Below are 27,473 nucleotides of genomic sequence, written 5' to 3' on the forward strand. Positions count from 1 at the left end.
GTTGAATGTTGGAAAAAAAATCAGGTTTACTTCGTGGTAGGTTTTAGTGCCTCTGCTGGGCTGCAGCCGCTTTCTCCAGCCCGCGCCGTTCGCTTTCTGCTCGCCACGTCGATTTGGTTCTCGACCTCCATGGCTGAAAACATTGTCACCGTTTGAACGTCCACATTTGCTCTGGGTTGTACGCAGGACTGGGAGTTGCTGAGAGTTTGAAGCAGAGTGTTTATGAAACCAGGAATAAAATTACTCATTCGTGGGAACCGCCTTATTGTTCTTTCTTCAGCTCATGTGACCTCGAAGCTGCCGTCTGAGTGACGAAAGAGTTGCAGGTTAACGACGTCATCAAGCTGTCACGGTTTGCTAAGACACAGAGCTGTGGCCACCGGGCCAATCGCTCAAGGCCGAGCAAAATACGTATATTGTATGGAAGGACACCTTTCGATTTCCTCTTTCGAAGGCTCCTGTTTTGACGGCAGAGTAGTAGAGGTAATAAAGTAGAAAGGTGGGCAAGTTGGTAAGCTTTCATAATAGTAACAACGTAAAAAAAAAACGACGGACGGGGTGAAAGAAACACAGGACGAGCACAGCAGAGGTAGTGGCAGATGAGTTGACTCTCAAAGTGTGCGTGGGTAAAAATTGTTGGCGTTGCCCTTAGCAGAGTTTAACAGCCGCTGCCGGGTTGTTTTGAGCTGTTTTGCCGAGTTGCGGGCTTGTTTTGAGCAGCACGAATATATCGCCAATGAGGAACCACGGCCGTGTAGGCCTCGCGCATAGGAAACGCTTGGGAGTAAACAGATTAAGGGGTGAGTCGGACCTTTCGATCCATCTCCTTTACAAGTAAACTCCGCATTTAGGTGAGTTGATAAGGGGCGACATTATAAGCTTTTAACACAAAGATTTATATTCCTGTAATGTAAGCATGTCTTACTTGCTTTTGCTATAATTCGCGTGACAATGTGTGGTACGATTAGCGCAAAAATTAGGACGCTAAATGTTCTTTGCCTAAAGAATTAATTTTCGTTCACAAAGTTACATTATAAAGCAAGAAAGGCTAGGTTTATTTTCATGATATGGAATTACTTATATAATCGTGAGAACTCAGAATAATCATGACGGCGTGTTCAAAGGAACGTACCAACCTACGAATACGGCCACTACTCGACAGAGGCAACGTGGTTTTCTCACTTTCTGCCCCGTAACATGACTCTTCCGTTCCTTGGAAGGCTAGTGTATAACCTATATAAGAAGAAAATTTTAAAACATGTTTTGTTGATAGTTTTTCGTTCAAGGATAGGGCAAATGCTATTCTACCGCTATAAAACAAAGCTCTACCAAGCTGCAGAAGAAAGAGGTATTTTTGCAAAGTTGTTAACAATATTTTGCTGTGACAGACATAATGTTTTGTTTCCGTGCTGGTACACAGTTCCAAACCTCTTATTACAATCTTCAAACTGAACTGATGCATTGTTTGCTTTCCTTACAATCTTCCCCCATTTCGAACAAGCCATGTTCAGACAAGGATGGCGGCCGACTTAATTTCTCATTACACTTCGCATTCATCAGTTTCCTGGGCGTCTTGGAAGCATCGCGTGTCACAGAGCCCGTTCAAAAGAAAATGCCATCAATCGCATCCGCCTACTTCCTAAAAAAGGTGTCCAGCCTTTCCAGTGGCCTATACATTATGACACCAGCAAACTTCTAATACAAAGCGCGATGTGTATTTAGTGTTATGAACACACCTTCCATGTTATGTGAATGACTCTTCAGAAAGAATCACAACTGGCACAGGACACGATTCTCAAATTTATTGCGCAATAGACACATCTTCGTACAGTGCCGTTAGTCTTAACAAAGCGTATGCAAACCGGAGTGGAGCAAGAGGAAAATGAGAAGGACAGACGTGCAGGTTAGCCAATGCCTTTTCCGGCTGGCTGTACTGCATTCGATTAAGGGATGAGGTACGTAAATCATTGAAAGTTGAGAAATGTAGAGCAAGAGGTAAAGAATAAGAATAAAGATTCACCCAAAAGTGAGGACACATGCGACGTATCTTCTAAGAATGCCTCCGTGTTGGCCGGATGGCATAAAGTTCTTGAACTCGAAGTCACTGTGCAACTGTAAAGCTGTAAATGTCCATGTTTTACTAAACAAATTGACGGAGCCGTTCGCACAGTCAGCTTCGCCCTATTCTCAATATCTCAAGGACCTGTGGAAGAAAAAGAAAGGAAAATCGCTAGCCCCTTTTACGTATTCCTAATGTGAGGTCCTTGGCTGTCAGCACGCTGAAACCGTTCTGGAATTCCAGGGGCACCTGAAATAAGAGGCAGAGTAAGATTAGCCCCTACTTTTCTTTAAATAATCCCTTGCGCAGCAGCGGCTACACAGAAATTACAAAACTGAAATGTTTTAAGTAGAACATCATTTCACAATCCTATACGCTAATTTGTATATTTATGGTACCACGGTACTACGATGCAAAGAAACTTACTCATACATAACGAACAAATTGCAACCTGCAGTGCCACTTGTCGTATGAGTAAATGTGCATGTTTCACCAGTGTCTAAAACCTATTTTTTATAAAGTTCCGTGATGCGTAGTTGGGCTGCGAATGGCGAACCACACGGGTGAGACAGCATTCATGGCGCCGTATGGATGGCGTGTAGCCTGTGGCTGCCCGGCTCGAATCCTTCCTCGTCATTCACTTTTCTTACCAGATGTCCCAGTGTTACCAGACGTATGGCGACGCGTTTCGGAGTCTGCCGCGCTTGATAAATAGCGCTCGGTCGGAGCAAACGGCGGCAGCTTTTGCGAGGCTATAGGTCTGCCTGCAGGACGCAATGCTCCTCCTTGCTCTGTTATATTTCGCTGTGATGCGTATGTAGTCATCAGAGCCGCTCATACACCGCAACGCACAAGGTTCCAGAGTTGGCGCAAACACTCCAACTCACTTTTGTCTTTTCCGTCCGAACCACCTTCACGTTCCGGATGGTGTGCAGGATAGACAGCTTCACGGCTTGCAAGGCGAAGCGCATGCCGATGCAGTTGCGAGGCCCTGCTCCAAATGGCAGGTATGTGTACGGTTGTATGGACTCGACATTCTCGTCGCTGAACCTGCACGAAATTGACCAGTCGTGTTACCATCTTCAACTCAAAAATGCAAACACATGACGCCATTGGTAACTAGCACAGCTGCACTGCTCAAAGGTTGCAGTTTTCTCCGTTTACCTTTCTGGATCAAACTTCGAAGGATTGGGAAAGTACTGCGAGTCGTAGTGCATGGAGTAGACGGGGACGGCCACCAACTCGCCCTTCTTCACCTTCACTCCCGTATCTCCGAGAACGTAGTCTTCATACGGTGATCGCTCAATACTGAAATTAAGCGCGCAAAAAAGAATTGATCGCTAAGTCCGATGGACGCTAAAAACCTGGCTTTATTATTAATGTTTTTCTAATTGGTCGTCCAGCATTTATTTGAAAACAGGGCTTCGGTTCGGGGTAAAGAAAAATTCCACATTAAAGAAACATTAAAGAGAAGAAATAATTTGTGCTGTGCCAGCAGACCACATTTCTACACTACCAAAAAACCACTTCTATCGTAAGAGATCTATAGTAAGCCAGAAATGGCGCCAGAACGAAAAGCAGGTGGCGACGTCTTCTTGAAGTTCCCATACCAATTCACCGTGGTGTCATTCATTATGGCAGCGTCTCTGTAAGCCTAGTTGATTCTTCTTGTTCGTTTTTAGAAATACTGCACTGTATTTTAAAAGAGCCGAAGACAGAAATTAGCATGCTGGAAGAACTTTTACTGAGCCACAAGGGCCCAAACACGGTAATACACTATGAAATCTGCGACTTCACACTGACGTACCAGTGCAGGTGTTTTGGCGCGAAATTCAAGACATGGAAGTATTACCTTCATTTCATCCTCTAATAATTGACGCATTTCCGCGAAATTATACAAAATACAGTTCCACAGAAGTACTTGATTAGACTAAACTGATTTATTATTTTTCTTTAGCGTCCCTTTAAAGGCACCCATTTCACATTATTCCTTCCGTTGGCACATTGCCTACAGAGAATTTGATCTGCACTGAAATAGTTTAACGAATAGTCTTACCGCGTCGCTGGAGGATACATTCGAAGAGACTCGGAGACAACGCAGTCTAAGTACTTCAGTTTTGTAACGACATCCAAGCTCGGGTGTTCTCCCTGGGCACAACACAGAGCAGAACGGCATGTCTTTGAAGCCAAGTCAGAGACACTGTCACTTTCAAATTTTCCTAATCTCATTGTCAAATCTTTAGCGTTGCACTTACGTGGATGTCCAAAAATGTTACTTCAGTATTGTAGATATACTAGGCTACAGCTAGTAGGACGTCGTGTAATGGCTTCGTTTTCCACTCGCTTTATAATGTTGAACGCCACGCTGTCATGTTCCTCTTTAAACTTTAACCACTCTGAACAAGCCGTGTAGCTAGCATCGTAATAAAACCTCGACGATTAAACTACTGTCTTATAACTATTTTCTCGCTTGATGAATGGTGCGACAGCAACATTAGCGATACACCAACTGGCTCTAAAAGCTCCCCATAGCTCAGCTACACTAAATGCGCCTAATAGGTCAATAGCTACACTACGACCCTCCCAAGCATAGAGCTTCGTTTTCCTCTAACATAGCGTCTTATCTAAGAACTTTGCTCTGTTCACACATCGTATTAGGATTACATAACGCGCTTCAGACTGGCGCATACAGCTTCAGAGCTTTTTCTTTTTCTTTTTTCCTGGATGGTTATCCTGAAAGCCGCCCAGGTGAAACAATGGACTACACGCAGCGCTCTTATAGATCATTCGCATAAACTGCTGCAATTTTGAACTTTTCCCGTTGCGAACAAGCTTAAAAAGGCGGGGGATGCTGCGATATCGTCTTTAATGGGAATTATTCACGAAAGCTTCCTTAATTTCAGAAGCGTAAAACCCAAACTTTGTATCCGGTCTCTCAGTCCCTACATTACTCATGTCATTGAAGCTGAACGTAAATATAGAGAATGAACTATACTCCAGTCTCGAAGTTATGACCGAAGTCGTTCCACTTAAAATAGAAATGTGAGTTTTAGTATGGTTGATCGATTCGTTCACTGAGTTTAGCGACTCGAAGTAACACATGGAATACGAGAGGCCGCGATAGGGACGGCAGGGTGGTTTTCACAACCTGGAGATTGCCAACGTGTTTCTGAACCTAAGAACACAAGTGTTCCTGCATTCCGCACACATCGGCCGGTAACCGAACCCACGACCTGCAGAAGCTATCAGTTGTCCTTTAAGCTAGCGAAAAACTCCCGACTTTATGATACTTTAGCTAATGTATCATAATCCATTGGCGATGTCAATACGCGAAAGCGTTAGTACGCCCAATTCAATAAAAAATAAACTCGGACTGCGTACGTGAACCTTGAAACACTCGTCGACTTCCTCTCGCAGCTTCTCCTGTACGTCAGGGTGAATCGCGAGCAAGTACAGCGTGAACGAGATCACTGTTGAGGTTGTGTCCTGGCCAGCTATGAAGAACAGTACGCACTGCGCCATGGACTCGTCCTCAGTCAGGGCTGCAGGCAAACATTTACGTCGACAGTGTCAGAAAAATTGTATTGTGATTAAGCAGAAATAAATAATGAGCCATTCCACTCTGCAAAGGTGGATGACCGGTGAAGCTGTTTAGCACACGACACAGAGGTGACACATAATTTTGAACAAAGATACGTACGCATTCGATGTCTTGATCGGTGGTCATCAGGATGAAAGGTAAGCGCACACATTCTCGTATCACCTCTGTTATTATTATTATATTAATTCCATCATATTCGCGTATATTTCGGATTGTCGAGGAGCAACGCGCCTACGAAGAGCGACGGCCGCAATAGAAACGATAATGCAATCTTCGCCGGCGGGCGACCAGCACCACCGATGAAGATCGTGCACAAAACGCCAAGCTCATGCGGGACGTCGCTCTACGAAGGCGTGTTGCTCCTAGGGAGCCCAGACAATACGCGGCTTCGCCATTACGACGACAGAAGATAAATGAAATTCAAAATGGAGAAGGGCAACTTGTCTTTGTGGTTCTTTATATACATTTGCGCCGACGTCGGGACCACCACCCAGAGGATCCGGAGGAACCTAGACGTGCGCGACGTTTCGACGGCACCGCCACTACGGGAGAGCAGGAGGAAAGGAAACTTGATACGCAAGCGCTTGGAACGCCGACAAAGAGAGGGCAATGTGAACGTAGACATGGCCGACGCGGGTGGGCCTTTTGGGCTAAGATCCAATCGTCGCACGTGGCATCCACTTTCGGACACTTTCTGCACTATCACCAGGATCGGTTCAGATTGTTGTTGACGCAGAGCAAAAATGCATGCAACCGTAGCCATAAACAGCTTCGCTGTAAAACTAATTACATGTATGGTTGATTGCATAGGAGTTGTCGACTCGTCTGTACTGAAAAGCGTCTGAAAACAACAGATGTTTTGATGGTTGACGATGCTCTATTGACTATACATAATTCTAACGTGAACCTTTTTTTGCCTGAAAGAAACTGCTGCTTGCTAGCTTACCGCTTTATGTTCTGTTCATAGTGCAGAGCAAGTGCAGTTTCCGAATTCTTAAAACATGCAGGTAATAATATATAAGTGTCATTTAGTTCTCTAAAGTAAATGCATTTAATGATCCCTCGGAATAGTGATGCATAAGGCAACATTCTCATGCACACACCAGACTCCGTCACAGATAATTTTTTTTTTTTTGCAAAGTTCAAATAAGCTTGCCAAGTTTTGTGCTTGGCTTCTTTACAATACAGTGTAGTCCGTCTCTGCTAATAAATAATAAGTTAGGCCCCAGTGGACGTCGTCAAAATCTCTGACGTCGTGGCGAGCTTGCACGGGAGCATCAAGTCAGTGTCACAATCCTTATTTATGTTTTGCGTAATTTCTGGATCATCAAGCTATGCCTCGCGGTAAAAGTGGATCATATATTATTGCAGAAATGTTAATTTGCTAATACATCTCAACTTATTTTGTTCTTTAGCACCCTTTAATACCAGGTACTCAACGTCAGGTAGGAGCGGGTTGAACAACACAGATGCGAAAACCTTAAGCTGGGCGTGTCACTCACGCGCTCCAAACGAATCATGCAAACGTATATCTTTACTGGTGGTCACTATTGCTTCTCATGCAATCCTGCAGTGACCTTTCTGTCTTGTAATAGTGGTCGCAGTCTTCTTATTTGCGCGAGACCCCATATTGAAAAGGCTCGTTGTTTTCAACAGTTCAAACAAATTAAAATCGTCTTACTCTTGTTCGACGAAAACGAAGTATCTGGCTTGACATCTGACCCAAGGTTAAAGAGCTGGTTGTCCCGCTCAGTGGTACTTTCTGCCGTAGACCCAAGTTTTCCTTCCTGAGCATCCATCATCAGCTGCAAAAAGTCCTCGTGGCGCTAGTGGCCAGAAAGGAGGTAGTAGACAAGCATGAAACAACTGTTTTGTAAACGCCAAGGAATTGTCACTTACGGATTGTTTGTCCTGTCGGGCCTTGATGATGTTCTGACATATCTGCTTGAAGTACAGAAAGATGTCTGCGTTGAATGGTCGAAGTTTTAGCATTTTTGCAATGGCTGGAAATACGACTGAAATGGAGGTATAAGCATTCTGGGTCACTATATAAAGTAGGTATAAATATATCTGATTCGAGAAAGGAACAAAAGAAAAAAAAAACTACGCTGATCTCGTGCTTAAACACACTTTCACTATTTATTCCGGGTGGCTGCTAGCAAGGATTTAGAGCAAAGTAGTTCATGTTAGTAGACAGAAAAGTGTTAGAGAGGGATATATCTATAAAGAGGAAATTATGTAAACCCGCGGATCATTCATCTTCGTTTTCTTTGTTTTTCGCTACTGCTCGCCCCGTACAACTGTTTAACGCGTTTTATGGGAAGTGTCCAAAAGGTTATCTTCGCCACCAAAAGGGAATACCTCACAGAGAACAATCAACAGGATGGCAGGGCCAATCAAGTTAACGTGACTGATTTTTTTCTGCTATCTTCCTCAACTTTACACGTCGTGAGTAATAAACGCGAACTCAACTCAGACTTATTCCGGTATGTGGTTTTAATGTGGTGAGATATATATATACGTATATCTACATATAAAAAGAAGACAGGGATGTTAACCAGTCAGGACACCGGTTGGCTGCCCTACGCTGGGGGAAGTGGAATAAGAAGAATGGAGAGAGAGAGAGAGAGAGAGAGAGAGGGAACGGTGGGGGGGGGGGGCGTTAGAGACACGTGCACGGACAGCACTGCTGAGTCAAAGGTGCTCGCACATGCTGTTTGCTAAAGAACTCTATCAGCTCGAACACTTTCAGATTCTTCTTTTCTTTCTTTTTTTTTCGATGCTACCAACGTGCGCGTCCCCACCACAAAGGAGTACACGATAGCCACTCATCCTGCCTCAGCACATCAAAACAGTACCACATGAAGCGTACGCTTTGATAATGAGCGTGGTAAATCGAACTCGCGTGCACTGCTTAAGCCGTCTTTCTCATTACCTCATCGGGCTATATCCGCAATGCAGTGGCGACATTGACAATGTGAGGAAGTGTGCGCCATTGTGGAATTCAGCAAGAAGAAAAAGGAGAACTAAGAGACGCCATTTTTTCTTTTACCACCACATAAAACCAGCAGACGGTGAAGCCAAGGAAATATTCGGGGAAAATAATTGTTCCTTTAATCGTAAGGCGAGAAAAATTAGATCAAATTAAAGGGGAATTAAGTTTCTTTGTTGTTTCTTGTTGATCGCCCATTTTGTATTAGGGATGCATATCACAGTGCGTAATGTATATGTGATATATTAAGGATTACGCTCCCTGTAATGAATCCGACAATGGCGGTGACGTTATACAATAAAGAAATAGATAACATGCTACCAGTAAAAGCCAAATCAACAAATTTCGCTATGCTACTGTGGTGCCCTATCAATTAGGCTACGGCGAACACTGTCCCTCCGTCCACTTTATTGTGTATGTGTGTATGTGTGCTCTAGATCAAGCCCCGGGAGTGTCAATGAGCGCCATGCACTCATGGAAATGGAAACGGGTGTGGAAGGTCCTTTCGATTCGAGGCCCCCGCTATGAAGTGAGATAGAAAAATAAGGAGACCCGAAAGGCTGTTCTCTCGTGTTTTGCTTTTGTCAGCTTGGCTTTGGTTTATTGACCAGCTACCCGCTACTAAAGTTTAAGTTCTACATGACACCTGGTACTGAAATAATATTCCACATCAGCAACTACGCTCACGTGTGGCGCTGCAGCAAACACTCCCAGGACTGGACTTAGCAGACAGACACAAATACGTAAGAAAGTGGACGGAGAGGCAGTCGTCACCGTAGCTCGTTTTGTAGAACCCTTCACGCGTACGCGCAAGATGCAGGCTAGCCTTCCGCTGGTGGCAATTGAGTCGTCTTTTTGACCGCTTTCATCTCCCGCTTTAGATTAAAAGAACAGTTCATTTCACCAATTATTACCTGCGATTCATTGTCTGGCGGCTTTGCGTGGTGTTTGAATTCAATAACTTTATGGAGTAGTGAGCACAGCCGCTGGACCCTGTCTTAAAACTTGCTCATTAAGATACGCAACGACGCGGCTACTTCGAGGAATTAAAGCTGTTTATTGCACTTTGAAAGCTTTATGACATATTCGTGAGTCAAATTCTCACCAGTCAGAAGCATGCGTACACAACAAAATGCACGGCCAACGCCATGACGTGTTCGTAGCACAAAACTCACAGAACAAGAAAAGGCGAGGTGTGATGCGTCCAGAGAAGGCCTGCCTTGATCTGGTCACGAATTCGTTGGTCTGGTCAGAGTGAGAGTCCAGCCTTGTTGCGAAAGCGCACCTCGCAATGACATCCAAGGTGTAGTGACCAAAAAACCTAAGCAGCAGAAACAATGAACGAATTCTTAACGCCCGAAGTAAAATTGCAGAAAGACGTGCGTGTGCTGGCACGGGCTTCATTAATTTTTTTTTCTTTTCGCTGAGAGCGTGAAGACACTTACTGTTTGACATCGATGTCTTCTTGATTAGAAGCCGCCTTTTTCAGGTGTTCCGCGGTCATAACTGCGCAGTCCTCGATTAACGAATTCATCTGCGTTCGTTATAGATACCAAATATAAGGTCCCTACCCACAAGTCGTCCTGGGGCGATTAAAGCGCTTGTACGAATTAGATTCGAAACAGTTAAGAGTGTACGTATATCCAGTAAAGAAATTGTTCGCGAATGTATTTAGTTTTTTCGAGTCTTCTTAAGTTACTTCTTAAGTTTACAGCCAACGAGAACATTAGATTCCCAGTAGGAAACGTGCACAAGTACGAAGTTCCTTTACAAAAGCTGTCGTATTCTCTGTGCAGTTCCTTGTCAAGCTCCTGTGTGATTAGTTTGTTAGGCTTCGGCAATTTAAACATCTTGCCATTATCACTAAAACGCCGTTATAAGTTAACTTGCAAAACAAGTCAACCTCTCCGACTATATGCAGCCTATACGTGGCGCTGGCCTCACGGTATAATTCTAGCGGGTCAAAAGTTTTAGCGATGATTGCAGCAGTTGTAACGAATGTATATGTGTCCCGCATTTTGCTTGCCTTTCTGTAGAGACTGAACTGACGGAATCATGACGAACACATATCAAAAAAGGAATTATGGGGTTTTACGTGCCAAAACCACGTTCTGATTATGAGGCATGCCGTAGGGGGGACTCCGGAAATTTTGACCACCTGGAGTTCTTTAACGTGCACCTAAATCTAAGTAAAAGGGTGTTTTCGCATTTCGCCCCCATCGGAACGTGGCTGCCGTAGCCGGGATTCTATCCCACGACCTCGTGCTTACCAGCACAACACTATGCCCACTAAGTAACTACGGCGGGTGATGAACACCTATCCGTGTCATGACATGAAAGGAGACGCTCACGTAAAGCAGCCGTCCTTATTCAATACTCGCAAATGCGCTTCTCCACACACCTCGTCTTGCCTAACTGAGACGGCGTACCTCGGTCTTGAATCGTAATTAAGCTGTAAGCATGCGAACTTGTTTTATTCATTTTATTGTATCCGACACATTACGTATAATCTTATTTCTGCCAATCTCCTCTCTCCGCAGAGTGCGAGCCTTCAAAAAGTGCAGCTCAGATTTATCAGTGCAGTGCTACTAGCAGCGGAACGGTCATTTCGGTTAGGGAAACTAAGATGCGTCAGCAAGCCTACTTACATAGTTTTGCATATCTTACATTGCCACGTCAGCCAATCTAACCCCACCTGTAGCAACATCCGCACCGCACCATCGCCTGGAGTCTTTTGGTAAAAAAAAAAAAACTCGGCAACCTCCAGAACCTGTCAGTGGCGCACTTTTCAATCCGAGTAGTATAGTCTGTTTGTGTGTGCATACTTCAGTAAAACATATATGAAAAAAATGCCTTCTCAAAGCTGGAACTCTAGACACACTGCCACCCAAGAAATATATCATGCTGTTGCGAACTATGTGCTTTTGGTGTTACGCTTAGCTGTTGCGGTCAGCTTGAGAATTGAAGGGAGGGGGATCTGCTGAATACAAGTGAGCTGGATGTTTTAGCGTAGCTGCTACGTCAACATGTCAGAACAGAAGAAAGGAACGTGATATATCGATCAGAAAAGGTTTCAATAGGCGTATCATTAATAAACAGCGTTGGGAGTCAGCAGACGTGGTAAATGACCTTGCTCTTGTTTTTAAAACGCTAATCTCCCTTGCTATCATTAAGAACGAGTGGTGGTTTCTTCAAGGCACGTACTACACAAATATTATCACCAGAGAGTCCCTATAACTCATTTATCCTTGATCACGAAGCGACCGCGTGCGGCTATGCTAATCAAAGCGATGAGGCGGGCTAGTTGGTTGCTAGATATCGGATTCATGTTGCAGTGCGGACTTGAAAAATACTTACACAGAAGGGAACAAGTACACTGGACGAGCGCTCGTTCGGTGTACTTGTTTCCTTCTCTGCAAGTGCTTTTGAAATCTGCCCTGCAAACGTGAATGCAAGATCCAGAAATGCTGTTTTTTTTCCCTCTTGTCCGTTACTGGAAGGAAATTCAAACCTTTTGAATCATCGTTTCGGTGCAGGCACTCTGTCGAGTGTCTTGCGTTAGCTGCTGCAATAATAGTGATGCACGCCCCCATTTTTCGTTTCCTGTCACCGGGTAAGAAATGTTAAAAGACTATTGCTCAGCGCAAGACGCACTTGCATGCATCAGAACATTCTCGACTGTCGTAGCCGATTCTACCTGCAGTCTGTGTTGTCGGCGAACTTGGATCAATTAGACTGCATGCGCGACACGAATAGTGTCGTACATTCTGGCAGGTACGGGAGCACCAGTGATTATGCTGAAACCTTCGACGAGTCATGTATAAATAGTCGATGCGTCTGACTCATAGATCAGAGTTCGACGACAGCTGAGTGTGCTTGCCGCTATCGTTATGCGTTAAATGTCACTTGTTTCTTCTGGACGCAGGTTCGTCCGAAAAACGGTTAGCTTTCGTTGCTCACAGTTTTCGTCACTGTCTGCTTCTTCACCATCACGGCAACGTGAATACAGCATGTCAGAAGTAGGCCAACTCAAGCAAAGAAAAATTACCGCTGCTCTTTTTCTACGTCCCCCATAAAGGAGCCGTCAAGCGTTTTCTTCATTATTACAAATATTCATTAAGGCTAGTGGTATATATATTGAACCTCTCAATTATTTGTTGATCGTGGCTTGACTTCCACAATATTGTAGCACTCCTAGGCTCATTGTCAAAGTATGAAAAGTAAATGGCGTCTGCGAATTCGCCACGAGTGTGCCTGTAACTCCTTTTTTTTTTTGTGATATCTTGCGTTTGTTCGTAACATTAGAGAAATATACTGAGTTTTTATTTTCTTGTCTAGCTAAGCCGATTTCCTTTATTTCTAAGCCGTTCAAGAAACATTATTAAAATACTTTTCATCCCCACCACCTCTTCACAGAAGTAGCAAGTGACACCGACTTACCGCACCTTCATATTGCGCTAATACTCTACATTACCATATTTAAAGAAAGCAAGTGAATATAAATAAAAAAAGCGCTTTCGTCAACTTTACCACCGCTTTTTTTATATTTCAAAGGCTGTCATCTTTGTCTCAGTTTGCTTGACACATTCAGCAAATTAAGGTTTCCGAAAACTACCACATGATGCACTCAAGTGCGTCACGTACAATGGTTTCTTTGTATTTCTCTCTTCAACGTAATATTTTGTGCCATGTTTTAATAGCGTTAACAAAGGCCTGCTTCTCTGTTACTTGGGCTGTTTTCCAATATTCACCTAGACGACTAAGTAGACAGCTAAGCGGAGAGTGACCGTCTTAATTCTCGTTCAAGTTCTGACGGAGCAGGCAAACGAGACAGCTTCGTGAACACTATAGCGAACAACTCAGGATCGACGTCATAAACAATGCAACATCTTTGGTTGTCCAGACGAGATGGCGACTTAGCTGATTGCTTCGAAACTCGCTGAGAATGTCGCCTGCGCCCAAAAGACGTAGCCACGCCATCTTATGCGCTTAATGTAACATAGGCCGTGTTTTCCATAGGTTCGAGCTCGCAATGCGTATACATAGGGATAACATAAGCTTTTTTTTTTTTTACCCACGCGAGAGGGCTTCAAGTCGCAGAGACGTCTTGGAAGTGCGGTCCATCACTTTCTATAGAAACTGTCATCTTATATAGCATTCAGAGGAAGCAGTCTTCAATGCTGGCCAGCATTGGAGTACACGCTGGCAGTGTCAGTTCAGACGACGTCGTCATAAAACCTCGGCGTGCGCAATGTCACTACACGAGAGAGGCAACACCAATCACCTTTCGCAGCTTTCCAGTGGAGAATGCTGGACTCGCAGCTGGTCGAATCTTCCGCCACTGTTCAACAGGAGTGATGCTCATCATGTTGTCCAGCAAAGGGTCGTAAAACTTCAATATCTGGAATAGAAAAACTGACCTTGCCATCTACAGTTAAAATCGGTGGTGCGACACCTTCTCTACAAAACTGAGTACACACTGAAATGAATTCGATGGCTTCTGATAAGTGCCTATATTCCCGCATAATTTGACCTCATGAAAAGGGAAATGTATAGAGAGCGCAATTCTTACCTATTTCCCGTTCCTCCTCAACCCAACGTTTCCCTCAGCTGGGGCAGCACCGATAGCAATGTCCTGCCTATTTCGTCACTCTTATGTTGTCTTTTTTTACGCCTCGCACACATGGTGACCCTTCAATCTCGGCATCTGACAAAAGTGTCGCAATGCTTCACAGGAGCGGCGAGGGGCGGATGGGACGCGACAACGACGACACTTTCCTGTTTGCTAGTGGATTGAAGAATTGCGCGTGCGTGCTTTCGCTTGGGTAATAACCCGTGATCATGAATGATTGCCCAATGGCTTGCGTATATGGGCCCTCGCGCTGTGGTCTGTGGCGTCTCAGGCAAGGCATATTAGGGGGCCTTGAAAACCTCAGGTGAAATTGAGCGATTCACTATGCGAGGTTGTGCGCTCCCCGCTGCATGCGGCAGAATATTATTTGGCTCGCATGCTCATAGCAGCATTGTACACAGATCGCTAATGTTTTCTTACCGCGTTCGAAATGTGTTGCAATGCCCAAGCGCTATGCCCATAATCACAAAGCACTGCTTAGCTTAACATCGCATCCGGAGACCGTACAAGCGCTACTGCGTTTCTTGAGATTGACCGACCTGTGTGAGCGCCTGTGGTTGGAACGCCTTTTCTGTTACCGGTCTTCCTTTTTTTTTGCTTCTTCTTTTTCCTTTAGTTCTTTTCGCTTGTTCATTTTCTTTCTCTTCTAGCTCTTTGTCGCCTCTACAACATCTATGTCCCCCACCACAATGCAGGGTAGCAAACCGGAAACTCCCCTTTGGTTAACCTCCCTGCCTTTCTCTCTCTTCTCTCTTTCTCTCTCTCTCTCTCTTAGCTTGTGTCATTCTTACAATGCCGAAGTGAGAGCTTCTTATCTTTCTGTATGATAATTAAGTTTTCCTCGGTTATACGTCAATTTTCTTGTCAGTTCTTTTTTTACCTGTAACTGCACCTGTATGCTTCTTTTCTCGTCGCTTTGCTTCGCTGCGCGAAAGCCATGAACTTAAGAGGAAGCTTTTAGCTCCGTGCCTCCTATCTAAATACATGGAAAGGAGAAATAGTTTTTGTCTGCAACCACTGCACCGAATTCGATGAGGCTTGTTGCACTTAAAAGAAAAAGTGAAACTCTAGTGGCCGCAGGAAGCGAAATCTTATTTTACGCAATCGATCTTTTTACGGAAATTGATTAATATAAAATTTAGGAAAACTAAACTATCTAGTTTACAACTATGCACTTCAAAAATCGGAAATGGTGTCACAATTCTGTAGCCTGCAGTTATTAATACATCAAATGCGGGCAAAATTCAAATATTATACAACCCTTGGCAATATATTTATGAATACGGCTTTTGCAAAGCTCTTGCAAGCATGGTGAAAACTCTACGTAAGCGGTAGATTATTAACCCAAGCTTGTCCGTTTTAGATCTGCGACATCTGTTTTTGTTGCACAGCAACGGATTTGTAAACTTCATGTTTCTATTTCCTTCAGAGTTATACATTTTAGGAAATATATTGTAAACAATTCGCCCCCTAAATTAACATTTCCCATTCTTCAATCACTATAAATTAACTTTCCCTCTCAAGTGCAACAAATTTTATTAAAATCAGTCGAGGGGTTGTTTCAGAAAATCATTTCTGCGTTTTATATGTATTTGAAGAGACGGCATCAGAGCTGGGGCCGAGCTAAAGCTGCCTCGTAAACATTTTTTTTTTCTGAGGCATTGTTATTCATACTGCTCACCGAGAAACTTGCTTACAATCTTTCCGAAAAAATACTTACCCTTCTGTTTGGGAGTGATGGGAAATCTTTCACTAAAACCTGCTTCACCAATTCGGGCTCGGCGACAAACAGAATGAGCTTGTTCGACTCGAAGGCCCTGCAAGTAAAGACGTTAATCAAGAATAAACAACGGGACCAATGTTCGTGAGTGCCACGAACTTCTTTTCGAAGCACTCAATTTTTTACCATAGACGAGACCTGCACTGTACGAATTCAAATCTCAGCGCGTTTCCATCGGTCACTGTGTGCCTCCTTTCCAAACCAATTTTATAGGGCATTTCAACCCTTCAAGCGCACTGTGTTCCTGCAAAGCACTTGCATCTTTGAAATTTTGCTGGCACGTTGATCAGATTATTTTCTTGAAGGAGTTTCTTACAAAACTTAGAAGAATGTGCTCTAGCGCTATAGTGTCTATAGGAGCTGCAACTATGAAAGTTCAGCCAGCATTCGAATAATGGTTAATACATTGATTTGCCGAAACTTCGCACTTCTTGCTTAAAACGGCTTTCCGACTTGGCAATTGAATCACATTCAAAAATGTTTTGCGTTATAAACGAAATCATTCGGTATCATTACTTATGTGCATGGATACATAATTCCTTGCAGGTTTTAGAAAAATCCGATTGATTGATTGATTGATTGATTGATTGATTGATTGATTGATTGATTGATTGATTGATTGATTGATTGATTGATTGATTGATTGATTGATAACGTGAAAGATACCGTCCCGCGAACGTCTGAAGCCACTAGCACGAAGCTTAGGCAAATTCATGTATCTATTACCCACCTAACGATTGCAGAGGTAAAGTTACCTATAGTAATTTTTGCAGGAAACTCTACAACTACTGAAAACTTTCAATTGTACACACCGATCACAAGTTCGTGCGGCATCGTGTGGCGGGAGCGCAACAGCATAGACAGTTTCAACATAACGTAAAATTCCGGCTTTAGCGGGCGACGTAATGCCATCGTATGCTGCATGAGCACGGTGCGAATCAGTTTTTTGTTTTAGAACAGTGGTGCCGAGTGCGAGGCTAAAGCGAATGCAAACAGCTGCGACGCCACCTAGATTTAAAGGTTCGCTACGAGCAAGCAAATAAAAAACGGACCAAATATCAACTTCATCACATGCTGTATCCGTATTATCTGCACAGTACCGACGCCGGTAGCGTGGACCACCTCATAAAGATTTAGGTTGTGTTGTACGAAAACGCAAAGTGCTAGCAAAAACTGGTAATCTGTTGCCTCTGAGATTTAGGAGCGCGTGTGGCTAGAGTCCCTTGATTGACGTGCTTGCGGGTTGGGGGTAAACGTCATGGAGGGGGCTTTACGCGTGGTTTATAACGTGTGGCGCAAAATCTGGGATGCCACACACAGCTCCTGTTAAGCTTAACTCACCTAAAAATCGAAAACTAATCTTCGAAACATCCCCCAATCGTCCCTAATATTTTGCTCGAAGCATCATGACGCAGATCTAAAGCAAATACATGCATCATTTGAGATAGAATGGGCTAAAGAGTGCAGGACGCGACAGGGTAGATCCGAAGCGCATGGTAGTCAATTTTATGGAAGCCCCCATGTTCCTCCGGAGCGGACTCCTCATCCGTGAACAGTGTGTGCTGGGAAGAGTCCCAGCGTCGCAGTGTATACTGGGCATGCGCAGTTGTGTGTCTAGCAACGCTGACGCTAAGTCACTACATTGGCTGCAATACGCTATACTAAATCTTCCTGGTAACGTCGCCTTTGGCGTCACATCTATACTTTTCCGAATGCCAACCAAAGCGCTGCCGTGGATCACCCGACACCAGCTGAGCCTTTGATTCTCCCTCAGAACAGCGGTTTCCGGGGTCATCGACCATGAAAGCGAGCGTTCTTGCAAATGACCCTCCGAGGTTAATGTTTTCCAACCCGAAATGAAACCAACGTTTAACGCGTGCCTCAGTGCGTATACATGACCCGAACTACAAGTGTAAAAAATTTCCGCTGAAAATATCCGAATATGGTATCACAGAGACAATTTTAAAATTATTTGACTACTCACGGGCATTCTTGTGGCTCCCGCTGAGCTTTAATAAACACTTTGTTTTGACACCTTTAATTACCTGACCAATCTTGAAGAATAAAGTTCTTTCAAAGGCTCACGCAAATCCTGTAGCAATTTTAAGCCTCACATAACGATTAGTTCTCTTACGATGAGGCTAAGAAAACGATGAGGGTAATTACTTAGTAATCTAGGTAATCTTAGTAACCCTAATTACTTGAGAGTAATCATATTACAATGATAGTAACTAGAGGCGCCGAGAAGCGTCTAAGTAGTACAAGGTTGATTATTCAAGTGGGCTCCTTCATCGATATCACGATTTTTAAATGTCGTCAGCATTTTGTTTGAGATGTGTACGTACTTCAAAGCCGTAAAAGCCCTCCAAAACCGTACACGCAATAATTCTTTCACGCCGTTTCTTTCATTTATCTAAATGGATCGATAATGCAACTAGCCAAACTGATATTTTACCGCTACGTACCTAGATAATTTCCACACGTGTATAGCGGGCACATGTATCACTACATACGCATCACTTCACTGCAATGTCCTCGCGCATGCCCTGCAATTCTCATAAACACACAATTCTTTTTTTTCAATGAATGTGGACGTTTCCAAATTTTATTGAATTGTTCATTTATGAGTTCGTGGACAGGTACGCAATAAGCTTTCTACTTTGGTGCACAATGAAGAAAAATTACATATAAAGAGAGCATGAGCAAATTGCACATAACAATATACACATAACTTAGAAGAATAACTTCACAGTATTTTTTTTAAAGAACTGCTATCAGATGTTTCACTTTCGTTGTTAACCTTCTCGTTTTCAAGTATCCTTAATCATAGTTACTGCTTGGCTGCAAAAAAACGTAACAAACCATTTTTCTACGCTCTAGTATTCTACACTCTACGTTCTGCGCTCTAGTCTCTAGGTTATTATCAAATAATAGTTTTGCATCAAATCTATGTGCAAAGAATTCCTGCTGCATTTTGTTCATTCAGAACTACTATTTTTTTAGTCACAACTTTGAAATGCCAAAAGATGACGTGGTCTTACCCGAAGAACTTTCCATACTTACGATACCGCTCACTGTCAATTGCGTGGATGGCCTGCAAGTTAAGCAGAATTCGAGGATATTAAAACCTGAAATTGGCATCCTAATACCTCTTTGTTCATTACATGTTACGGCAAGGCTTCATGCCATATCTTCTGAACCGGCTACGTTTTCTGCGCGAAGCCCGAATTCGTGCGCTTGTCAATAAGCGCGAGGTGTATTTGCATAAACATGGGAAATAAGATTGTCATTTCTAGCCTGCAATGCCCAGAAACATAAAGCTCTCAGTGACTGTATATCGAGAAAACTGAGTACTAAACTATGACTGAACTTTGGCGGTGCCTGTCCCTCAACGAAGACAAGGAAATGAGGCACGTATTATAATTTAAAAGCTGCTAATATCATAAATGGCAACGTCATGGCTAAGGACGACATGAAAATCGCAATTATTTGTGCATTTAGAATAGCAGTATTCTTTTTTAACCTTAAAATGAATAGCACATTTTAGGTTGGAACCGTGCACTAGAGGACGAGCAGGTCTTATTAACAGTGCGTTTATTCATTCCTTTGGGTTCGAAGTAAAATCAGTGCTCAACCTTCTTCCATTTATAAAACATTTTCTTGCACTGCATTTTTTTGTATTTCGACCCAAATACCGGTGTGGCGGCTTTCTCATCATGTGCACCTAATAATCCGTCGTGCGGACTAAGCGAATTTCAAACTCAACTTCAATAGAGGGGCTACATGAGTGACAAACTAGATGGTAAAAAGCCTTGCTTGCGTTTTTCAATGAAATATCACGTGTTGAAACGAAATTCTCACATTCAGTGTGCCTTACTTTGTAGAAAAGCTTCGACGTAGGACCGAATATGAGGGAAAATGGCTCCGACGCAATGTTTTGGTTTTTCCAGTAGTTGCGATTCCGAGAAGCATATCTGCAAAATAATTGAATAAATATATCCACATGAAAATATTCCTTAATTATGCCTCCGTGTACAGACTACGTTTCAGAAACCAACTTTGTGTCACGATGACTTCTTTTTTTTTACGACAAATTATTTTTTGCACATCGTCATATATATACAAGTCACAAAAAGACAATCGAGAACTTAGATAAATTTTGTCGCCTACTGTATCACGCGTGAAATATTGCTCGGATTGTGCTAAATTTAAAAGCTATTGCGGTGCTCTCCTGTACCAAATGTATTTCTAATGAAAAAGGCTTCAGAAAAAAGAACCACTCCTGCAAAAGAATAATGATTTGACAAGGTCGAAGAGTAAGCCCGAGGTTATGAGATTTAGTTCCCATCAAATGTTACAGTTTGTACTACGAACTTCTTGCTCTGATGGTCTGAGCTTTCCTTGAGCGCGTGGAACTCAACCTTTAAGTGACGAGGTTTATTCGTGGATAGTTGCACGGATCATGGCTATAGCGTAACAAGGCAGAAAAAGAATGCTGAGAGATCGCAACAAGCGTCGCATCTAGCTCAATGGCCTCCAGGTTACGTAGGAAGGTCCTGGCGCCAGAATCAATCCGGGGCACCGCAACCCTCTGTGCAGTTTCGGGATTTGAAGCTCACAATTTAATTTTAATCATTCGAGGACTTGACCTTGCGTAATGTTCTTGTAAAGCAGAAAGTCGAATTTAAAGTTAGCGTCAATTTACTATGCTAAGTTCATCCTCCCTAGCAAAAGAAAAAGTAGCTGGGGTTCAACGTGGCTTGAACCTAGTTATACGAGTGAAAGCTCTGTTAAGCACGGCCAGACCCGGTTTTGCTTCTCTCAATATTTTATTGCACATCAAAGGCTTTATCACTGTCTTGCTGTGGCTTGACTAAGGTAAAGACTGATTTATGGCCTGTGACATAGTTGCTTGCAGTTAGAACTTGGGTTACTGTAATATTAAGACTAAGCATGGCGCCTTCAGCGAAGTGTCGACGCCATCGAGGAAGAAAAAAAAACTGAGGAGGGGCCTTACCACCTCGGCGCGCTAGGAGAAAAGGATGGAGCAAGTGACGTGATAGGTTCTCTGCTTCTTGATTTTTTCTCTTTCTTTTGTTGTAGTGGCCATGCTTTCGGGCCAAAATGGTGGCTTTGTCATGGTTCTGTGCGCTCACACGTCTTGCTCCGTAGGTTTCGTACCGTGGTAAAGGCGTCGTGTGGGCAGGTTTGCGATAGTTTCCTTGTTTTGTTAGGCTGTGTTATCTGTAACGTGCTCTCCCGGATGTTGCTGTAGCCAGGTGCGACAGGAGGAAATAAAGCTCGTGAAATGAACACGCATGCAACGCTGTACGCAATGTACCGCGCCACGGCAGTGGCAACAGGCGAAGAAATATCCGCGGGAAATTTTGCTCTCTTTGGCGGAATCATGCTAATGTGCCACCGCAGGCCTAAGCCGGTGTGTTTCAGAATCTGTACAATGAATTCCCTGCACGTTAGTGATCCCTGTTGTGGACAGCGCATGGTGCATTTGCGGTGTAATGATTGAAGTCGGGCATGAAATAGATGGTAGCTGGCGCATGCCGTCGTCCAACTTATCCACGCTGAGGACGTTGTTGAAGGGTGAGACTTGCTCTCATCGAGAACGAGGAATATGGGATTTATTTACAGTATCTACATGAGAACGTTACAGTTCATCAGTGTAGCATGACTGAAAGAGAATGCACAGCGAAGAGCCGGCAACAGCTGCTTGTAAACACTCTGTCTTCCCTAGATCCTTAGGTGAGGGAAAACGGCCGTTCAACCTTCAACCGATGGGAGCCTCCAAAGTCATCGTTGCCGACCCGCTTTTGAGGTGGAGTATTCACACGCTCACTTCCGCACAGGTTTCACTGACCATACCGAGGTGAGAGGGTTCTCGCAGACAAGGGTCTTGTCCTGAGTAGGCGCCTCTTGATTCCAGTGTTGACCCCGCAGGCAGTAGCCGCCGCGCCTGTCCATTGAATGACGACTTCTAAGGCCCGTGAGACAGCGCTGCAAAACTTCTTATTCCAGGAGTTTCCCCGCTCCAATTATACCGTGAAGGCGACGGCGACTGAACAAACTATACATGATCCGCTGACTGCGTCTAGACATCCCGGCGTCCTTCGCTTGGGAACGCGGCGTATAGTCGTCCTTACAAAGCGAGTCGCCGCAGTAGACATGGTGGTGCCGTTCGGTTGGGGACTGTCGCTTCCCCGAAGATCGCCAGCCTCCACAGGTCGAATTTAACAGCAACACGTAGAACGTTCGTAATAAGTTACAGAAATAAAGTTGCTTTGATTTATTTCTTTCTTTCTTTATTGATTGATTGATTGATTGATTGATTGATTGATTGATTGATTGATTGATTGATTGATTGATTGATTGATTGATTGATTGATTGATTGATTGATTGATTGATTGATTGATTGAAGAATGCATAATCCCGGTTTTAGAACTTCGTGTTAAGTAACAACTTGCCTTTGTGCATATTAAAACACATGTTGCTCAACAGTTTCTTGTTTCTCAGAGCGCTCTCTACAGCACTAACTCTCTTAAGCAGAGCGCATTCGAGGTTCGTACGCACCTGCAAAGGTCTACGAGAATACATGTACTGATAGAGCTTTACGCGGAATGTGTGCATATTGCTGCCCTCGGCACCGAGCGCCGGCCAGTCGACGCTTTATCCAGGAAGATTGGAAAGAAGCGGCTGTTTTAACTTAAAGGGACACTAAAGGTTACCAGAAACTCAAGTTAAAGTGGTAGAGCAATGTTCTAGAACGTCTAAGGCGTCAATATAATCGCGAACAGAGCTTTAGTAACCGAGAAATTGAGGTAAATGCATGACACGATTTGAGACCCCCCAGCGACATTCCGGTACTAGCCCGATGACGAAAGGACTCCTCATAATTTGTGTTACTAATACTCAACTACTCGTATTAAAAATATCATTTCATTCGATTATAAGACGGAAAAAAATGCTACTTGTCTACGTCTATTCGATTCTAAGAAAAAATAACATTTTGACGTTACCCTTCAGTAATATGTGTGTTCGAAAGGTTTCGTTTTCGCTCGACTCCGCGCCGCGCACGCTTTGGAGTTTCAGTAGTTTCGTTATCGCGTCGTGCTGTGAGGGTTCTGCTGGCTCGCGAAACTTTCATTTGGAACAAGCAGCGAGAATGCCACGTCCATGTGATGTCGTGGGAAGCCCTCGTTGCTTTCCCGCTCCGGAGAGCAGGTGTCGAGGCCGCCGTCGTAGTACGCAACGACGCCGGCAGTGCGAGCCCTCAGCAGCAGGTCGCGCTCGTCGGTGCTCAAATCGCTGAAGTTGAGCCTACCATCGCGAGCCAATCTGTCGGTGTCAGGGTCCATTGCGACGAGCGTCGAAGTTAGCGTCATAGAATGAAGTACCAGCTTATGGGCGTCTTGCGCTGGAGTTTGAGTTATAGTAGCGGCGCCTGGTGGCGGTGCGGGAAACGACATCTGGGTCGTGCCAGCTTGGGTCGTATTGAGCCCTGGCTGTGGCGAAGCACGTTTCTAGGCCGAGTTTTGCGTCGATTCGCACATTTTTATGCCCTGTTGCGAGTGCGAAAAGGGTCGTCGCTTCTCATAGACCACGCCGACCACGCTGCGAGCTCGCCGCAGCCTATAGTTTAACGAAAACGGACTCTCCGTGGGCCGTGGGACGTAATGTGGGACGTAATTCGTTCCCCCTTCCGCTAGCCACCATACTCCCGCTTTCGCTCTGCTGTCGGCTCTGTTTCTGGCCGCGCGTTCGCGTTTTGCGCAGAAAAGCCGTAGCGCCGTCTGCGGACGCCGTTCTACTCACCGATGGCGCAACGTCACTATGAGACCATGATGTCAGTACTCCTCGATCGGAGGGCGGGCGATTTGAACTGCGCTAGAGGTACGCGGACGCTTCAGAACGCATTTTCTCTTAAAATAAGTCTCTCCTTGGCACGAAACAAGCGTTTCGAGGTTTCTGTGATGGTATTTCAACAGTCCACGTTGACTTAATAGTAACCTTTAGTGTCCCTTTAAAGAACGAATGCCCCCAACAGCAGGCGTAGCTTATCTGTGCACGCAAAAAGCGCAGGGAAGTGAAGCTTAGCGAATGCGCTGCAACAGTGAGCAAGGCTCCACAGAACGTACGCCTGCGAACACATCAAACGGCTGTTCCATGGTCGCACGTAGGCCAGGTCTACGCGCGTATTGTTCTGCACCATGCGCCGCCTATCACAAAAATTTGGTTCCGTGCAGCTTCACTTACCGTGTGAAGAAGGCACCTGAGGCAGTCAGTGAATCTAAACGCGCAGTCAAAATTGTCGTTCTGCCTTCTCGCTGGCGCACTGTGGTAGTGATGCGCGGTCACCTGAAATTTGTTCAGTGAAGCGCGACGATTTCTCGAGTCTCAGCGAGAACACATGCTTGTGCCCATAAACTCCAGATAGATCACAAATGGGTCGGTCTGTCGTACGTGTCTCCAGTCCATTCTTGCAGTGTAGTTAGAATGCGTACATTTCTTTTTTCGTATCGCCAGACGTCTAGCTCTCAAGTCGGCTCACAAGAGTCCCAGGAAGTCCAAGCATAGAAAAGCAAGCGTAAGGGAGCGATAAAAGCGATTAAAAAAAAACACGCACGAACTGAGCAGCGGCCGGTACCTGCGGCTGGTGAGAACAGTTGGCTGGGTTCATAAAGCACGTTTATTTTCAGAAAAAAACGATAAAAGCAGCTGATTCGACCTCACACCCCACTTCTCGAAGTTCAATTTGAACTTCTTTCAACATGACTTAGGCAACGGTGATGGGATGAGACAAGGCGATTATATCCTTTTGTTTTGTGTTGCTGCCGGGGGCACGCGTATGAGCAGTCCGGTAGCGTGCAACGCGGCGTGGTTTCGCGAAAAATGTAAACAAGAGAAGAGAACCACCCGAAATGATGGCTGAGCAACGCCAACTTCCAGCTTCACTTAGCTTCACAAAGAGTGACGTCAGGGCCCCTCCTCAATTTTTTCCTTCCTCCATCGTCGACGCGCTCACGCCAGCGTGTGCTTCACCCGTGGCGAGAGTGAGCGACCAAGCACCGGTGAACCAGCAGTTAACCGGTTCTTGCAGTCACAGCAGTCACATGGTACTCAGCCGCGAGGCTCCAGTGAGCGCAGCTGCGATGCCTCTCCGCAGCGTATCACGTGACGTGACGTCACACCTTCACATTTGCGCTCCGGCTGCTGTAGGTCAAACGCGCACCGAGATTCACTTTGGGAATTGTACTTTGTGCAGAAGAGCTATCGCTCTAAAGATAAGCCACTGTGAATTTCACCACAGTTTTACGTAATCGTGTTACTTCTATTATAATGATCATCGGCCAACAGCATCGGACGTATAGGGCACGCTGTAATGCGAGCGCTGCACTGGTAGATATAATTAAGTTCATGACTGCCAGCTCTTTAGAAATGACTGTAATGGTCTGGTATGAGACAAAACAGACAGGTAACTGGCAGCCGGCATTAGCATGGACGTTGTGGCTCATGGAAGAATTCAGCTACTTGATACGAACTGGGACGTCTCAATTTTTTGTTTCTTGGAGATATCGTACTGCACAATTTAGCGGAGATGAACTTCTTCCCAACCCCCTATCGGCTTCCTCTTGTTGAAAGTTGGTTTTTTGGCATTATAATGTTGATCAGGCGAGATGAGCGCCGGCAACAATTCCGTAAGGCGGACACTGAAAGCGTTATCATCAAACCTAAACGAGAAAAATCAAACGTTGCCGAATCTTAGAAATTTAAATGCCAACGAATCACTCACCTGTACATTAAATCATTTGCTGTTTTTTTCTATACTGTGACAGGACTGCTTTGGTAAAATGTTGTGAATGGCAACATTTTAGGCTGTCAAAATGCTTACTTCTGACCTCCAAAACGACCGGACCCCCAAAAAGAATCGTTATTTCCTGACAATGCTTGAGAAGGCTCAATGATCGAGACACTTATCCGGACTCGCGCGCTCATAGAACTAATCCAATTCACTCCGTTGTTGCGTCGGTCAGATTAGTTTAAGTATCCCGCTACTTAGCGTGTAGCATTTTCTTCACTATTAGACACTCAATAAACGTAAGTACTTACAGGTAGAAAAGGACGCAGACGGTCGCTGCGAGTATAAGCCATTCCGGCAATCCCAGGAACAACGCCATGCTGCACTATAGGTACTCCAATATCGAAAAGGCAGAGAGCAATGAAGGGGGGCGTTCCCAGCTTCCTGCGCTCACCGCTTTGCTTTGATAAAGGCACCCTGTTTTGACAAACGCGCATAGATAATATCGGCTTTTGCTCCAATCCCACTTCGTGGCGCTTATGCGGGAGTGTTGGGTGCCTCAGCCCTCTCCGAGAGCTATAGCGATGTCAATATCACAACTGGAGAATGCTCGCGGCCCACTGTGTGCATATAACGCCCGATACGGCAGCTGAGAGAGAGAGAGAGGGAGGGAGGGAGGGAGGGAGAGAGAGAGGGAGGGTGTCCCGAGCCAACGAGAGTAGCACGTAGTGGGCCAACGGCTCGCTGTCAAGGTCGCCTCCAGCCCGTAGCGCAGGCATCGGCACGTGCGTTGAGCTACGGGAGAGAACGAACACCCGTCGTCGACTTTCAGGGCCCGTTGTGGCTCCGTGCCCTGAAAGCAAATAAATAAATAAATAGAAAGTATATGGACCAAGAGTTCTGCGATACAGCCAAATTTCTTAGCAACTCAGACTGTCCACCTGAAATTGAGGTTCGCAATGCGGTATCTTTTTATATATTCAGAATACCCCTAAAGGCCCTCTCGCAGGAGGGTACAACATAGTGGTGAGGGGAGGGGGGGATTCAGTAACGCATACAGATGTAACGAATGAGTAATAATTCGAGTAAATAAACGGTAATTGATAAACTATAATCACAAAATATAAATAATAATACAAGGCCAATAACATTGTCGTCGTAGTAATAATAATCAGAAGTGTACAAAAAGAGAATACGAGTCACAAGCACACAAAAATGGAGGGTAATCTGGTTCATAGAAAGCACACGCGCCATTATTGTATAAGGAATCAGAAAACAACACAACACGTGAACTTAAAAGGAAAGGGCAAATCACCGCCATAAAAATAGGAACAATAAACATAAAAGTATGGATGTTACACAAAAGCCAAGAATATTTTTAGCAGCATTTGTAGTGTAAAAAGAAAGGGGGGGGGGGGGGGCAGGCGGGACATGAAACAAGAAAGGTTTATGCACTTTCAATCATGATTAGAAGTTTCTGCAATTCATTTATGTCGGTGACGGTTCCGATGTCTGATGGCATTATTCCACACGGTTATTATGCGTGGTGTGAACGACCTGGCCTGAGTCAGTGTGCGACACGTGTAGCGTTCGATTT

General features: G+C 44.6%; 1 protein-coding gene across 1 annotated transcript; it reads right to left on the reverse strand.

Annotated features, from left to right (window-relative positions):
- Positions 1–1,782: 1,782 nt before the first annotated feature.
- LOC142582551 (cytochrome P450 3A24-like) lies at positions 1,783–26,484 on the reverse strand. The gene is made up of 14 exons (XM_075692401.1): positions 26,188–26,484; positions 19,942–20,038; positions 19,106–19,158; positions 16,005–16,101; positions 13,937–14,053; positions 10,098–10,186; positions 9,828–9,973; positions 7,560–7,675; positions 7,342–7,486; positions 5,441–5,601; positions 4,116–4,207; positions 3,224–3,367; positions 2,947–3,109; positions 1,783–2,308 (listed from the first exon to the last, which is right to left on the reverse strand). Exons 1-14 carry the CDS (start codon positions 26,253–26,255, stop codon positions 2,231–2,233), a joined length of 1,566 nt encoding a protein of 521 aa, XP_075548516.1. The 5' UTR covers positions 26,256–26,484; the 3' UTR covers positions 1,783–2,230.
- Positions 26,485–27,473: the final 989 nt, after the last annotated feature.

Source organism: Dermacentor variabilis, chromosome 5 (assembly GCF_050947875.1).
Source record: "Dermacentor variabilis isolate Ectoservices chromosome 5, ASM5094787v1, whole genome shotgun sequence".
NCBI classification, from domain to species: Eukaryota; Metazoa; Arthropoda; class Arachnida; order Ixodida; family Ixodidae; genus Dermacentor; species Dermacentor variabilis.